This window comes from Leuresthes tenuis, unplaced genomic scaffold (genome assembly GCF_036924035.1).
Source record: "Leuresthes tenuis unplaced genomic scaffold, fLeuTen1.0.hap1 SCAF_6, whole genome shotgun sequence".
NCBI lineage: Eukaryota > Metazoa > Chordata > Actinopteri > Atheriniformes > Atherinopsidae > Leuresthes > Leuresthes tenuis.
In genome coordinates this window covers 27898839-27914465 of record NW_027325360.1, presented here as the reverse complement: position 1 = coordinate 27914465, position 15627 = coordinate 27898839, and the positions used below count along the sequence as shown (strand labels likewise).

Here is a 15627-nt window from a genome sequence, read left to right as displayed (position 1 = left end):
TCACGGACCAGCGTGGGCCACCAGAACCGCTGTCGAATGAGCTCAAGTGTGCGTGCAGCCCCAGGATGGCAGGCCAATCTGGAGGAGTGCCCCCACTGCAGCACCTGAGACCTAACGTTCTCGGGAACGAACAAAGAGTTAGGTGGTCCGATCTCTGGACGGGGACAACGGGAAAGGGCCCTCTTAACCTGCTGCTCAACCTCCCAATGGACCGCTCCCACAAAACAGCTTGGAGGGAGCACAGGCTCAGAAGGATCAGTCAATGGTTGTCTCTCTGTCTGACGGGAAAGGGCATCAGGCTTTAAATTACGGGAACCAGGTCTATAAGAGAGTGTAAAATAGAATCTGCCTAAAAAAAAGTGCCCATCTGGCCTGTCGAGAATTGAGACGTTTGGCTTGCTGAAGGTAGGCCAAGTTCTTATGGTCCGTCCAAACCACAAATGGAATTTCTGCTCCCTCCAGCCAGTGTCTCCACTCCTCTAATGCCAGAACGAATGCTAAAAGCTCCCGGTTACCCACGTCATAGTTGCGCTCAGCCGGAGACAGCCGGCGAGAAAAATACGCACACTGATGCAACTTCTGTTGTGAGACCTGCGAAAGCACGGCTCCCACACCACTGTCAGAGGCATCCACCTCCACTACGAACTGCTTAGAGGCATCAGGGTGGATGAGAACAGGCGCAGAGGAAAACAGCTCTTTAAGTCTTGAGAATGCCTGGGCAGCTTCAGAGGTCCAGGTAAAAGGGCTGGAGGTGGAGGTAAGTTGGGTGAGTGGTGCAGCCACCTTACTAAAATTCCTAATAAAGCGCCGGTAAAAATTAGCAAAACCAAGGAAACGCTGAAGTTGCTTGCGGTTCTCATGTGCTGGCCACTCAATCACCGCCCTTACCTTGGCTGGATCAGAGCGAATCTGACCTCTTTCAATGAAAAAGCCCAAAAAAGAGACTGACTGGACATGAAACTCGCATTTCTCAGCCTTGACAAATAATCTGTTCTCAAGCAATCTTTGGAGAACTAATCTGACGTGCTTGCTATGTTCCTCCAGTGTGCTAGAAAAAACTAAAATGTCGTCGAGATAAACAAAAACAAAACGGTTGAGCATGTCACGGAGTACATCATTCACTAAGGATTGAAAAACTGCCGGTGCATTAGTTAACCCAAAAGGCATGACCAAGTACTCAAAATGGCCAAGAGGTGTGTTGAACGCCGTTTTCCACTCATCCCCCTCACGAATACGGACAAGATGGTATGCATTCCGAAGATCTAGTTTGGAGAAGACAGTGGCTTGATGAAGGGAGTGAAAAGCTGAATCCAATAGTGGCAGGGGATATTTATTTTTGACAGTGATAGCGTTCAGACCACGATAGTCAATGCAGGGGCGCAAGGTCTTGTCTTTCTTAGACACAAAAAAAAAACCCAGCACCTACAGGGGAGGAAGAGGGGCGAATGATACCTGCTCCCAATGACTCCTGTATGTACCTCTCCATAGTCTCTCTCTCGGGACGGGAGAGGTTGTAAAGGCGGCTGGAGGGGAGAGGAGACCCAGGCAGTAAGTCTATGTGGCAGTCATAGGGACGGTGTGGTGGGAGAGAGAGAGCTTGATGTTTGCTAAATACCTCAGCCAAGTTATGATAACAAGGAGGAACCCCAGAAAGATCAGGAGAGACGGACGGAACTATGGCAGGAGGACTCAAGGCTGGAACAGCAGATCTAAGACTATTGTGGCATGCTACACTCCAGCTAATGATTGTGCTCTGTGTCCAGTCAATGTTGGGATTGTGCAGCCTAAGCCAGGGGAGACCTAAAACCACAGGAGTATGAGGAGCAGGCATAACAAAAAAACTGATAAGCTCATGGTGGTTACCAGAGATAAGTAAAGATAAAGGAACAGTCTGGTGAGTAATTACCGACAACAACCTACCGTCTAGAGCATTTACCTTACGAAGTGCTGTAAGTGACACAACAGGAATATTATGTAGTTTAACAAAATCTGCGGAAATAAAATTCTTATCTGCCCCAGAATCCACAAACGGATTCATAGCCACCTCCTTAGAGTCACAAAACAAAACGGCAGACAACTGAGTACGTGTGGAAGGCAAACAACTTGAATCTTGGCTCACCTGGGTCCCCCCCTCCTCAGGTGAGCCTAGGCTTTTGGCAGATTGGGGCAGTTCTCTCGAACGTGGCCGGGTTGGCCGCAATAAAAACAAAGCCTCGCCTGAAGTCTCCGTCGACGCTCCGTCGGAGTCAATCTGGCCCGTCCAAGCTGCATGGGTTCAGGAGGGGGCAGGACAACAGGAGTATGAGCACCTGCTGGAGTGGACACCTCCACCTGTTGGCCAGAGGCAGAGCCAAACAACGGGGTACAGGCGGAAGCGATGCAGCTCCGGTCACGCTCCCGGCGTCTCTCTCGCACGCGGTTGTCCAACCGCCTCGCAAGGTCTATTAAATCGGCCAAGGATTCTGACTCATCCCGAGCCGCCAGCTCATCCCTCAAATTGTCATTCAGGGAGCGAAGAAATATTCCCATCAACGCAGCCTTATCCCAGCCGCTCTCCGTCGCCAGTGTGGAGAACTCAATCGCGTGGTCGGCTACTGACATGGAGCCTTGGCGCAGTGAGAGCAGTCGGTTGCCCGCCTCTTTACCACGAACAGGATGGTCGAAGACCCCTCTCATCTCCGCCACGAACCGCCGGTAGGAGGAGCAGAGCTGGGGGTTGCCCTCCCACGTAGCCAGCGCCCACTGTGCAGCCCGTCCGGAGAGGAGGCTGGTGATATACGCCACCTTGGCGCGGTCCTCCCGGTACATCCGAGGCTGCAACTCAAACACCAGAGCGCACTGGAGGAGGAAACGTCCACAGGCTCCCACGTCCCCGCCATAACGCTCCGGCGTCGGGAGATGGGGCTCAGGACGTTGGGCGTTGATGGCAGAACCGCGACAGGTGGCGGATAAGCAGCACACAGTTCCAGTCTCTGAGAGAGGGAGGCGACGCTAGAAGTCAAGGACCCCAACGCCTCCATAATGTCCTTGAGGTCCTGGGCATGTTGTCCCAATAAAGAGCCCTGGGCGGTCAGCGCCTGGTGAACCGACTCTGGATCCGCGGGGTCCATTTGGCTCGTGTGTTCTGTCACACCGTAATGAAGTACGAGCCCCGGTGCGGTCACAGAGTCAGGAGGACAAGAACTCTTAGTTCAAACAAAAGTTTATTAGTTAACAGAAAATCTCACACAGAGGAAAAACCTGGCCTGGTGAGCAGGGAAGTCGGCCTGCAGTACCGGAACAAAAAACCAAGGTAATCCAAGAACTGAAAATAATCCACAAAAACATCAAGGGTCAGGATCCAGGTCGTGAACCAAACAGGCATAACAAATACATTAACACACGAGCAAAGAAAGGCGGAGAAGACCAGGTATTTAAACTAACGGGGCAATCAAGGGAAGATGGAACACAGGTGAGTTACGAACCAGGTGTGACAAAGAGCACAGAGCAAGGCAAGTCAGAGCAGATTGGAACAGGCTCACCTCTCCTGTTGACTCAACAGAATGTGCTGTTTTGCACAGAAGCTCTGACTACATTCATAAGGATTTATCCCCATGACAAAAGGCTTGATGAGAACAACAGCCTCAAAGATGAACACAAAGCCTACTTGTTGCTGATGGGAAATCAGCTCAGACTCAGACTGTTGCAGTCATGCAGATGTGAGCATGAGCATCGAGCAGCAACGTGAAGGGAGGGTGATCAGCATGCTAAACACAACCTTTGTATTTGTGCAGCAGAAGAAGTCCTTTGTTGGCTTGTCTGACCTGATGAATTTGGATCAGATGTCCAGAATGATGCTGATTACTCACTTTGATAATGTGGCAGTCAAAAACATTAAAGCTTTTCATTACTGATATGGTAAATTAAGTCATGAATATAAACAGTACAAGTTGCTAAACTGTTGAACCTTTTTCCTAAATGGTGCTGCACCAGTGGGAACCCATCGCAGTGCCTCTGGACATGATGTGGTTGTCTTATTTTCTAATGAGCTTGTTTCTTTAAAACCGCAGATCTTTTATTCATGCTTTGCTCCTTCATGGAATTAACATCTCTTGTGATGAGTAACCATCCCATAGGGAAAGCTGTTTAAATGTGGAAGCAGCTGATAGAGCCTTCCAAAGATTGTGTAATGCTGGGAATAAAAACCCAACACCCAGGCAATCTGAAGAGGAGATGGTGCAGAAGCCAAACAGAGCAAAGGAGGAGGAATTCTAAACAATTTCTACACTCAGTCCTCATGGGGAATGAGTGATCACAGGCTGTTTGGACACAGTAGGACTATCAGGGAATGTAGTATCATGTAATTAACCGAGACATGGATGTAGGAACATATTCTGGACTCCAACACCTCTCAGCCTATACAGCAGAGGGAGATGGAGCAACAAGAGTAATGGAGGAGGGATTACCAAACTTTTTAACAGCTGATGGTGTAATCTGAGCATGTCACAGAGAAGGAGTGTCTCTGCACACCAGATATGAATCCGTTTGCTGTGAAATTCGATCCCTGTTTACTCTCTGTGATGCTTCCAAAGCAGTTTGTCAAGGGATTATTATCTTACTTTGTTATTAAATTAGTTATTTTTCCATCATAAATTATACTGCAACAATAAAACAGTCCTTTGAGGATGAATAAACCATCATTCGATTCAATTTAGGTCAAAAGTGCAAGTAACTCCTTGATGTAATGTAACTAATAATCACCTCTCCGAACATGTCTTTAGCATCACACATTTCCTTTTACAACAACTCTGGTGTAAATAAAAGCAGTTACAAGCCCAGGTTACAGTAATCATTTTATTTTCAGTTTCATTGTATTAATTCATGGCTGTCACCGAGCTTTTATTGACACAGGGTGACACCCAGGAGCTCAGCTCACACAGCACAGGTTTCTCTTTTTTTCCTATTTTCCAACTTGTCTAACTTTAGGTCATAATTAAACAACTGAACAACTGGTTTCAGTCCAAACTCTTTACTGTGGGTGATACTGATAATGTTTTTCATGTATATAGTGTTTGTCTTGATAAACAGGTAATTCCTATTAAAGATATCATCAGTTTGGGGGAAACCCGCCAACATGTGTCAATCTCTTCACTTCTTACCACAGCTCTGTTCTCAGATTGCCTCCTTATCTCTTTAGTTTCATTCCCATGTTGGTCTCTAGTCTCAATTCCCACACCATTTGCTGTTCAGTGTCAAATTGTCATCAAAAGGTTGGCATTTAACCTTTAATCTCTGACTAAAGTACGTGGTTGTGTCTTATTTACATACACTGTGTGTTGTACCCCAGTCAGTAAGGTTGTGTTGACCAAATAAAGTGAAGCTTGGGGGATTTTGACCTTTTTGCAAAATTCCCATGAGAAAGGAAGTTTACTCTGCTAATGTCATAGGAGGGAATGCACAATTTGCTCTACTTCCCCTTTTGAAAGTTTCTGTGCTTTTGCTCAAACATCATCTTTTTTGCCACCTGTTTAAAGGATTTAGAGAGGGTTTATTGTAATTCCAGTCTGCATTTACATAAGGAATTAAATTGGTGTGTGAGGACACTTTGAAGGCACGGGTGAACAGGCAGATCACAAGGAAGTTGATGCAGCAGTGTGACAACAGGTGTTGACCTGATTGTGTCTTCACTTTTGTTTTGAATCTTATAGTTTGAGCTTTGAGCCCAAACTGTAGCAGAGGGGTTGGATTAGTTTGTTTGGTATGCACCATTATCAACACAGGATGAATTGAAGACTGTGGGGAGGAATTTTAATTGCCCACATGAGTGACGCAGCTGAGATACAATAGAGTTGTGTTGTCTGCTGAGCATCACTGAGACCACAGACACAAGAAAGTGCTCATAATTAAGAGGTTGCATAATGCATCAGAAAGAACGAGATCATGTGACATCGACATACACCATAGCACAGACTTGTGTGTAACTGTGTCACATTTTTGTCCCACAACAGACTTTTCTGGAGGACAACAGCACCATTGTTTTCTCCTCTCAGAAAGAAAAGTTACCCATCAACTTCAAGACTAAAATTAAATGGAAACATGGAGGTAGCATAAAGAGCAGCACCAAGTCCACGATTAACTCAGTGCCAGTCCCTGTGAGGATATCATATGAACATTTCACATATTTCTCATACAGAGGACTCGCAGCCACCTTTTTAAAAAACTCATATGGCCCATAATAGACAACACCCTTAAGTGACCTAACTGCTCTGCAGTATGTCTGTAAAGGCCTTCTTTGTGACAACGAGAAGCCGGATACACTGCCAGACTCAGTGAGCCAGTTGGTTTATCACGCATGAGTTTCCCAGCTGCATGAAGGAGATAAAGCAATGACTGGACGGACCAGGGTAAAAGTCAGCTGCTTCTGGTGATTGCAACTCATGAGACAAACTGGCATACGCAAGGAAAAGAATTAGGATCATAAAACAATTAATTAAAGATGCTAACACGTGTTTTATATCCTCAGAAAAATTAGAAAAGACAGTCAGTGGGGATCGTACTGACTTTGTTAAAGTAACCCAAGGTCCACCATTTGGACAATGAATTGAAACATAGTCGCCTATTTGAGCCAACAACCTGGATGGCCTTTTTGTAAATAGTCTGTCTGGCAGTTAGGTTGGAAGACGATTTAAGGGCTTTTTCTTCCTCCACGAGCCATGACAATTTTGTAGAATAGTTAGTGGTCATAAAATGTCTCCAGATGTTGATGTTGTACACAGACATATTCTCTTGGCATATCAAAAAGTGTTGGTTGAAGATGTGACATTCTGAGACAACTTTTTGAAGTATTTGTCCAAAGTCTGGTTCTGCAGTCCCAGCTGCAAGTCAACATGAGACCTGTTTTAGTCCAGCCTATACGACCAGCCTATTTTATATTTAAAATGCATATGCACTTCTCACTTTTTAAAAGCCAACAAGATAAGATATTTCAGTCATCAAGAGTAAAACCAATGCTTTTGATATATTTGAAGACGACTGTGGCTTTTTAAAAGCACAAAATTAAACGGAAATGGAATGGAATATAGATGTTTTTGATGACATTTAACGACATAGATCTGCTCTTAATTACCAAATTCCATCATATCTTAAAGATCTCATAGTTCGCTCCCAAACTACAGGTTTACTTGGGGTTCCCAGAGTTTCTAAAAGTAGAATGGGAGCCTTCAGTTATAAGGATGCTCTTTGTGGAACCAGCTGTCAGTATATGACCGGGAAGCAGACACCCTCTCTAACTTTAAGATTAGGCTTTAAACTTTCTTTTTTGATGAAGCTTATAGTTAGGGATGTCTCAGGTGATCCTGAAACATCCCATAGTTATGCTGCTATGGGCCTGAGACTGCTGCGGGACCTCCTATGACACACCTTTCTTCATTTTACTCTCTTTTCCCCCCTTTTATTTCCTTATATGACATTATGTACATATGGCATTACTGTTGTCATTAACTTGTGTTTCTCTTTCTCAGCGGGTATCCCAGGCCTCGTGTTATGGTGTTTATTGTCCCCTCTATTCTGTCCTCTCAAACCCCAGCTGGTCGACGCGGATGGCCACACTTCCTAAGTCTGGTTCTGATGGAGGTTTCTTCCTGTTCAAAGGAAGTTTTTGTCTTTACACAGTCCTTCATCTAGCTCAGAATGGGGAATTGGATCAAAGAGAAGTTTCGATGCAATCTGTTGGTTTCCTTAGCTAGAAAATAGTATTTTAATTGGCACTGTATGTATCAATAGGACTCATTTTGAATTTAGTGAATGGGATTGGATTTGATTGGATTATAATTACAATGAATTGTACTCTGAATGGTTTGAATTTGACAGTCATTGAAGTGCTTTGAGATGACTATTGTGAGATGATTATTGTGACAAATAAATAAAAATAAATTGAATCTTGTTGGTTTTACCGTTAAAGGGTAGTTCAAACCCGTGTAGTGGAGCAAAAATAGAATATAATTAGCTCAGAATTTGTTTTAATATAGAGGTAAAGTGCTGAGCACCGCCTCTACAGTCAGCAGAGACAATAATAGAAGTCGGTCCATCCTTAGTTGGCTCGCTCATGTGACCATTTTGCGTAAAAGCCAACTTTCCGGGAATACCGTGAACGCCTCATAAGCAGCAGTAAGAAGAGTTTGTAGGGCAACTGCAGGCAGAAGCGAAAGCGGCAGGGACAAACTGTCACGTTGAAGATAATTTACAAAGAGAAAGAACAAACGTTGGGGCGTCACGCTTTATTTGATGTCACACCGAACCCGCAGAAAGTGCAGTCTTTATTTCCTGTTTCTATAAAGCTGTTTTTTAGTTGACTTTTCAATGCAGGCAGTTCAGTCACACTAACGACGCAAGATAAGTGAAAGACGCGACAGACATGGTAAGTAAATATCCGTCTCCTTTTGCTACACAGACATAACAGCTTGAGTTAATACCGATAACAATGAAGGAAGAACGCTTTCTAAACTGTATTGTGACCCTTTCTAATCTGTGAGCAAAGTACCATTAAATTGTGGGCATACGAGTCGCTTCGATTTAGAATAAGTTAAATCTACCTAAATAAATAAAGTTGCTGATACTACTGCGAAGTGAGCCTAACTTTGTCTTAGAAGAAGCACAACAAGTGAGTGAACAACAGAGGTGAACATTATAATATGATTATACTGTATTTGTTATCTATTAAAGATTAAATCACTTAATCCCCTTTTATTATTTTACAGCACAATGATTTTAACACATGCTTTCTGGTGCCATGTTAGAGAGCCTACTATAACGTCATATAAGTGTGGCCTCCCAGGGTAATGCCAGGTATATAGATGTAGGAAGGAGGGAGGGAGCGAGGGAGGAAAGGAAGGAAGCAAGGAGGGAAACTGAAATAGGCAGCAGTTCCTGTGTTGAGACGCGGCTGGTTGAATTTTAAACGCAGACTATTGTTTGGCTGCTATTTGGTGTGCCCAGAATGAGATAAGCACGCTTTCAGGGTGTTCATAAATCAATTTACACCAGATAAAGTGGCCCCAACCACAAGCCAGCTGAGAGATTGTAATAAGTTAGTTACAAAACCATTATCAAGTGAGTGGCGATGTTTACTTCTCGTCGGTGGTTTCCTGTTCCTGTCACCTTCTGAGGTGTGTGTGTGTGTCCCCGCCGGAAAGAGAGGCCAAATGTGAAGGAGAAAGCTGTCAGGATACAAATTACTCTGAGGTCAAACCGCTCAAGAAACTTCCTGCTCCAAAGTTTTTCTTGTTTTTCTTGATTACACTCGTGCTGGATGCATTCTTCCTCATCAGGTCGGACCTGTCCTTCATAATTTTTTAATTAGTTTCTCATAAGTCGTTGATTCAGGGTTCACTCAGTGTTGCGTTTTAGTTTTAAACACAGCAAATGAATGTACTCTTGCTTTAATCTGCTCGAAGTACAGGTCATAGTGGGATTTGATCTGATCTGCTTAACTCAGCAAGCCACAGGAAGACTGATTCTCTGTTTATAATAAAACAAGCTGCTCTGAACTCTTATCATGCAGTTGAATTTACAACATAGATACAGATGTGGTGATTGAACTTTACATACGTAACCTACACCAATAAAGGAGACCTCTCCCAAAAGCTGACACTATTTATTTTTAAGCTAAAATGTTTGTGGCAGGCTTTTGATCACAGCGATACAGTACGACAGCTCCCCTTTTAACCCTGTCTTTAAATCTCTGTTCATAGCACCTGGTTTTGAGGATTTAGAGCTAATGTTAGCTTTCCCAGCAAAAAAAAACTCATACTAGCACACCCCAAACAGACTGAAAACTATTTCACTGGTAATTTTATTCTTGAATACTTACGTTTACTTAACTTACTTCTTCGGGTTGGCCACGATCAGTCGGTGCTGCTTCATCTTTCAGGCACAATCATTTGTTGACTTGGTTCTTGATACACTGGATCCACATACAGTAATGTTAAAGTCAAGCACTGACCAGCCAGCAGGTAATAGACGTGTCAAATCAAGTCTTAGCTACTCCATCTCATGTAACCTCTATAAACCCTGGGCTTTACTGTCACTCCACTCCCCTGCTGGTCAGATTTTTTTAGGCTAACATTAGCTTTGCCTCTTTGAAGTTGCTTTGATGAAAAGTATGACTGAATTTCTTACTTCCAACTGGGTAAAAATAAAAAAATAACACCAACAGCAAGTCAGTTTTCTTAATCATGTACAGTGAGAATTTTCTGTTAACTGTAAAGCAAAAAAAAGCTAGAGAAATTTGACTTCCCACTTCTGAGGTTCAGCAAATGTTGTTACAGCATGATGTTGGGGGTGGAGATAAAGTTGAGGAGGGTGGATTTATCTGCAGACCCCCGCAAATCTGAACAGCTGGCTGAATTACATATTTTCAGATTGAGACGGTGACCAGACTGAGCTTTGTCATCATTTTTAAGTCGGTAGCCACTTTTTTTTTACATTCCCCTTTAAGATGAACTTCTTAGTCTCTATCAGCAATTTAATCTTATTGTTAATAAGTATTATAAAAGTATAAATATCCATGTGAATGCTTCAGCTACATTAAGTTTAAGTCAAAAGAGGTCAATTGCACTAAATGTGTAAAGAATGATGAAATAAAAAAATGCAGGAGAAACCTCCTGCACGGGATGTCTAATATCACTGTTATGAACCAAAGTTTAGTTTAAAGTGGACATCCATAAGTTCCTAACATTTTTACCTGTACCTACATGGCTGCATTTCATAGTAGCTGTGACTGGCCATGCTAATTGCCCACTATAGTATCACAACAGTGGCAACTCATTAGCATTATCATCCAGTCCAGCACTATGAAAGTTAAAGCAATGTGACCGAGTGAATACCAGCAAAAAGCCCCAAATGATAGGACAAGTTAACATGAAAATCTGTGTATGCTGATTACTTGCAGGACAACGGTAATGGCAAGTTGGAAAGGTTGCAGGGTGACGTGGAGGAGGTGAAGGTCATCATGCTGGACAACCTGAATAGAACTGAGGAAAGAGGTGACAAACTGAGCGATCTGGACGTTCGGGCTGAAGAGCTGCTGCAGAAGGTATGCAAGTAATCCGAGAACCCTGAAAATATAATTATCACAGCACACCATTTTGACAAAGTGTTCTTTGAGAAGTGCCCTGAGAGGCAAGTATGATGTGAATCACAAGAGCAAACGCTTCATGGGCATCCTGGGATTAGAATTAAGAGATGTCATATTGATATCTATAAATACTCTTTAGGTGGAGCTGGAGAGGAAAACAAATGTACAATTTACATCCTGATTGTGTTTTATGGTGCTATATTTAGAAAGGTATTTCCTATTGTTTCCTAAGATGAATGAAGCGAGCTGGTCTCCCTGGGTACGACCCAGTGAGTCCAGGACATGCCACGAGGCCAATGTCCGTCCGGGGGTCGGCGTGCAGGTCACATCTTTCCCACATGGCCCCGCTGGCCTGTGTTACATGACACTGTCAGTTTTAGCTCCCAGGGTGCTAAAAAAAAAAGCAAAAAGGACAAGGGATTGAAATTCAAGCATAAGAAACTCATTTTCCCAGTTGCACATAACATCTTAGGAATGAGGCCTTAAACAACCTGACTGGGCAAATAGTTTGTTCAGTAGAAACGTCCGTGACGCCATCGTTGGTGTTGTTATTGGAAGTGGAAGGGACTCTTTCCTAATGAGGTGACTTCTGAAGGCAGTCGGTTGCACTGAATTTTATTTAGGAGTGTCAGAGTAAAGGGGGATTTTTATTTCTAGCATTTTATAATTTTCTTTCCATTTTTTCTTTCCGTTTGTGGTTGTAACGTGACAAAATGTGGAAAGCTTCAAGGGGTATGAATGCTTTTTCAAGGTGCTCTGCCTGCTGCTACGAACAGTGCTGGTCCATCCCAGGTAAATGTCATCACTGGCACCCTTGTACTAATCTACATGAATTTTATTATATAGACTGCTACTAATAAACTGCAAGCAATAATTAAATATAATAAGTTATATTATAAAAGATTATGTAAGAACATGAGTGTACAAAGAGGAGACAGCCAGTGGCAGTGTCGCAGCCATCCAGCAACATATCGCATCTGCATCAGTCGTCAACATTGCCTATCGAGGAGCAAACAAGCAACTTTGACGTCACATCGACCTTATTTCTTCGTTAGCACTTTCTATCAGGGGAAAGCCACACTAGGGTTTCTTATATTTTCTTTGTTCTTTTGTCTGCCTTCAGTTTTCTTGAATTGGCTTCTTGCTTTCACTTTTGTTGACTCGACTACGTCGTTACACAGTAGGTATGATCCTCCATTTCCCAAATTTACTACAAAACGGCACCTTCAACCAGTGATTCCTCCACTTTTCTCTACTTTGTTGTCCTTTGAACATAAATTTTACTTCTTTGTGCCTTTTACGGTAGTGATATGGCAGCTCTCTTATATTTCAGATATCGATGGTTCATTCCAAGTCGATTTTTATGCTGAATAAAACATAGTTTTTGATGATACAGCAATTTTTCACACAATATTTTATCTTTCGTGCTGTAACTGCTGTAAAAAAAAATGTCAATAAAACACATTGCCAGTGACATTGAGCTTCAAAGAATTTTTGTTTCAAGAAGTTCACATATATTCACGTAAAACAGGATAGAGGACCACCCGTATTTTTTTTTATTTCACCTCTCTTCTGCTTCTGTGGGTTGTTTGCAACACTGGGCACTTAACCTCTTTACCTTCTTCGTTTTAATATGAACTAAACTACCAGGATGTTGAGTTCTGCCAACAGCTGCTTATATAAATTAGACCTGTTACTGCAGCGTCCCACTATAGGTGCCTCACCAGGCAGCTGTATCTATCGCTTTTAGGAAAGAACGATCGTCTGAGACTTTTCTGTTTTCTTTAGTTTCTAGCAGCTGCGAGCAGATGTTAAGAAGAAAAAAGCTCAGATAAATATTGTGTTGGTCACCTGTTTGCATCACTGAGCAGACCCGCACAGACTACGACGCCACAGATATGAGCCCATACTAATGTTTTCTGGATCCATGCATTCCATTTTATGATAAAAAGTGCTGATAAGTGAGGCTTTATGTTAATGTTGGTGTCTTTTCCCAGAGATTTGCTGAACTTCAGACTGATATCTGCTGTCCCTTTGTGGTCTGTTCCACATCCATGTGATTTAAAAAGTGTGGCTCTTTGATATAAATCTCCATCCTTTGCATATTTGCTTTTTGATCCCTCTGAAAACTGCTCAGCTGTGTATACAGAGCAGCAGGGCAGTGTGGGAACATTGTGTCCCACTTGTTGACCCACTCAACTGATCAAGTGATCCTTTGTTGATATGAAGGTATTTATTCCGAAGTATGAAATCAGCTGGGAAACATACTTGCCTGAAACTCTGTGATTAACTATGCCATTTTCATGTGAGAGATGTCTTTTCATCCCTTTCAGTCAGTGTGTTTTGCCACTTCTGAGTGTCCTATCTCAGCATATGACCTTAAAAAGCACTCAAATGTCAGAAGAACACAATATAATCTTCTGACTGTTTTTTTTTCCCCAGGGTAAAGCCTTTGAAAAGACCACCAGCCAGGTGAAGCAAAAGGAAAGATGGGAGAACAAGAAGATGAAAGTGGTGTTTATTGGCATTGGAGTGGTGGTAGGACTCGTCATCTTGGGACTTATAATCTTTGCCTGTGTTGGATAGTATGGACACAGTAGCTCCACGGCCGTCCAGGAAAGCTACCAAGTTCCTGGATAAATGTCTAGGAAAAGAAGAGCTGCAACTATGGGACTTCAGCATGTTGGGTTATTTATGGATGTATTATTCCCACTTTTCACTTGTTTAAGTCTTCAGTTGATATGGTACCATTGATTGCTCAGCTGTTTCCTTTCTTTTTAAAGGCCTCTGCACAGCCCACAGTGGAGAAAACACAGGGATTCCAACATATTTTAAAAATCTTAAAAGTAAAAAAATGGTCCCCTGTTAAATCTCTCCATCAACAAGATTTGTTGAATTTTCAACCGCATAAAAAGTCTTGTGTGGGACCAGAAGCCTCTTAAAGCAAATCTATAAATTAGAAATATTTCCAAGCAGACATCATCAGACTCCTCCTGTTGTTGAATTTGTTTCAGCGATGATTCAGTGGGTGATGGAAGAGAAAACAGATGCCGAACTTTGTAAATACTCAGATAGCTTTGAATCTAAATGAAAAATCTGGACTGATTAAAACCTGGCATGGATCTGTTAAATCCAGTCAAACCAGTTAAAAAGAAAGTCATATAAAGTAGTCTAAAGATATAATTGACACTGAATTCTGAACTGAAATACTGGAATTTACTAGATAAAACCTTCAACTGGGCAGTTCAATGTGAAATTATTTACTTTTGATCACATTTCTGGACAAACAGTGACCCCTGGTGGCCAATTGTTTTACCTCGGGTAAAAACCAATGCAAAAAGCAGAGGGCAACAAGTCTTAGCTGCTGTGTTGTCACGTCTAGCCTGATCAGATCATAATCATGTTTACCATGGATCATAATCACAAGTATTAGTCTCTGCTGCCCAAAATTAACCTTGATGATCTCTGAGTCACAAAGATTCCTGCAAAGCTGTGCTGCCTTCAAACTTTGGTGGAACATTCCAAGATTATCCAGGGACTATGTTGCAGAGCCAGACAACAATGATGACCAGTTAAAGTGACACTCATAGGGATTTATCTTGTTTACATATTTGATTTTGCAGTCTCTGTGGAGATACATTTTTTTAATGCTTTTGGAAATCGTGAAGAATACAACGTGCTGTGTGTCATGTTTTATGTTGAAACAGTTTGTGAAACCTACAGGTGGTGGGCCAAACAGAGCTAAAGTGCAGACACGGTTCACACAGATGACAAAAAGAGTCATATATTCTTACTTGTATCTGGTTTTGTCTTTGTAAATGGGTTTGTTTGACCTTTAAATGCCTTTCTTTCAAATTTCTGCTGCTATGTGTGTACCATGGCACCTATTGTATAAAGGAATGCGGGGGGGGATTTAAAAAATTGCATGTATAGCTCAAAATGAAATAAAAATAAATAGATTCTTTCTATGATGATCTTTGCCTGGTTTATCCAGAGAGTTTTAAGACAATAGCTGACAGACAGATGGTTTCTTCACCAAATCCAAACTTGAATTTACTTTTTTTTTAAACAGAAGCAATGTTTATATGCAATACATAAGGACACAACCATATAGTTTAAACTAGTGAGTCGAAGAATAAAGCAAGTATAAAACTACATTTACATTATTTTGTTGGAGTGAAACATAAATTACCTTCCTTTTTGCATACTCCCAAATCTACAGTTGTGATTTTACATCCACAAATGGATTTCTTTGAGTAAAGCTTGCAACAGTAGATCTATTATGGCTCTTAAAAAGAAAATGAAGTCACTAAATCAAATGTGTGATGTACCATAAATAAATGGCAATGTCCATCCATCCATCAATCAATTTTCTATACCCGCTTAATCCGTCGGTCGGGTCGCGGGGGGTGGGCTGGAGCCTATCCCAGCGGTCTAAATGGCATGTTTTCTTCTTTATTTGCTAAACAATATAGAATGAAAATACTACTGAGAAATCAAAACAATGTTGTAAA

At 42.2% G+C, this 15627-nt stretch overlaps 1 protein-coding gene across 1 annotated transcript; it reads left to right on the top strand.

Moving 5' to 3' along the window:
* Positions 1-7932: 7932 nt before the first annotated feature.
* Positions 7933-15084, top strand: vamp5 (vesicle-associated membrane protein 5). Its single transcript, XM_072388558.1, has 3 exons — positions 7933-8395; positions 10928-11071; positions 13556-15084. The coding sequence occupies exons 1-3, from the start codon at positions 8393-8395 to the stop codon at positions 13697-13699; spliced, it is 291 nt and encodes a 96-aa protein (XP_072244659.1). The 5' UTR covers positions 7933-8392; the 3' UTR covers positions 13700-15084.
* Positions 15085-15627: the final 543 nt, after the last annotated feature.

Coding starts and splice junctions, on each gene's coding strand:
- vamp5 (XM_072388558.1), top strand. Junction 11,072..13,555: donor CTGAAGAGCTGCTGCAGAAG/GTATGCAAGTAA, acceptor TTTTTTCCCCAG/GGTAAAGCCTTTGAAAAGAC.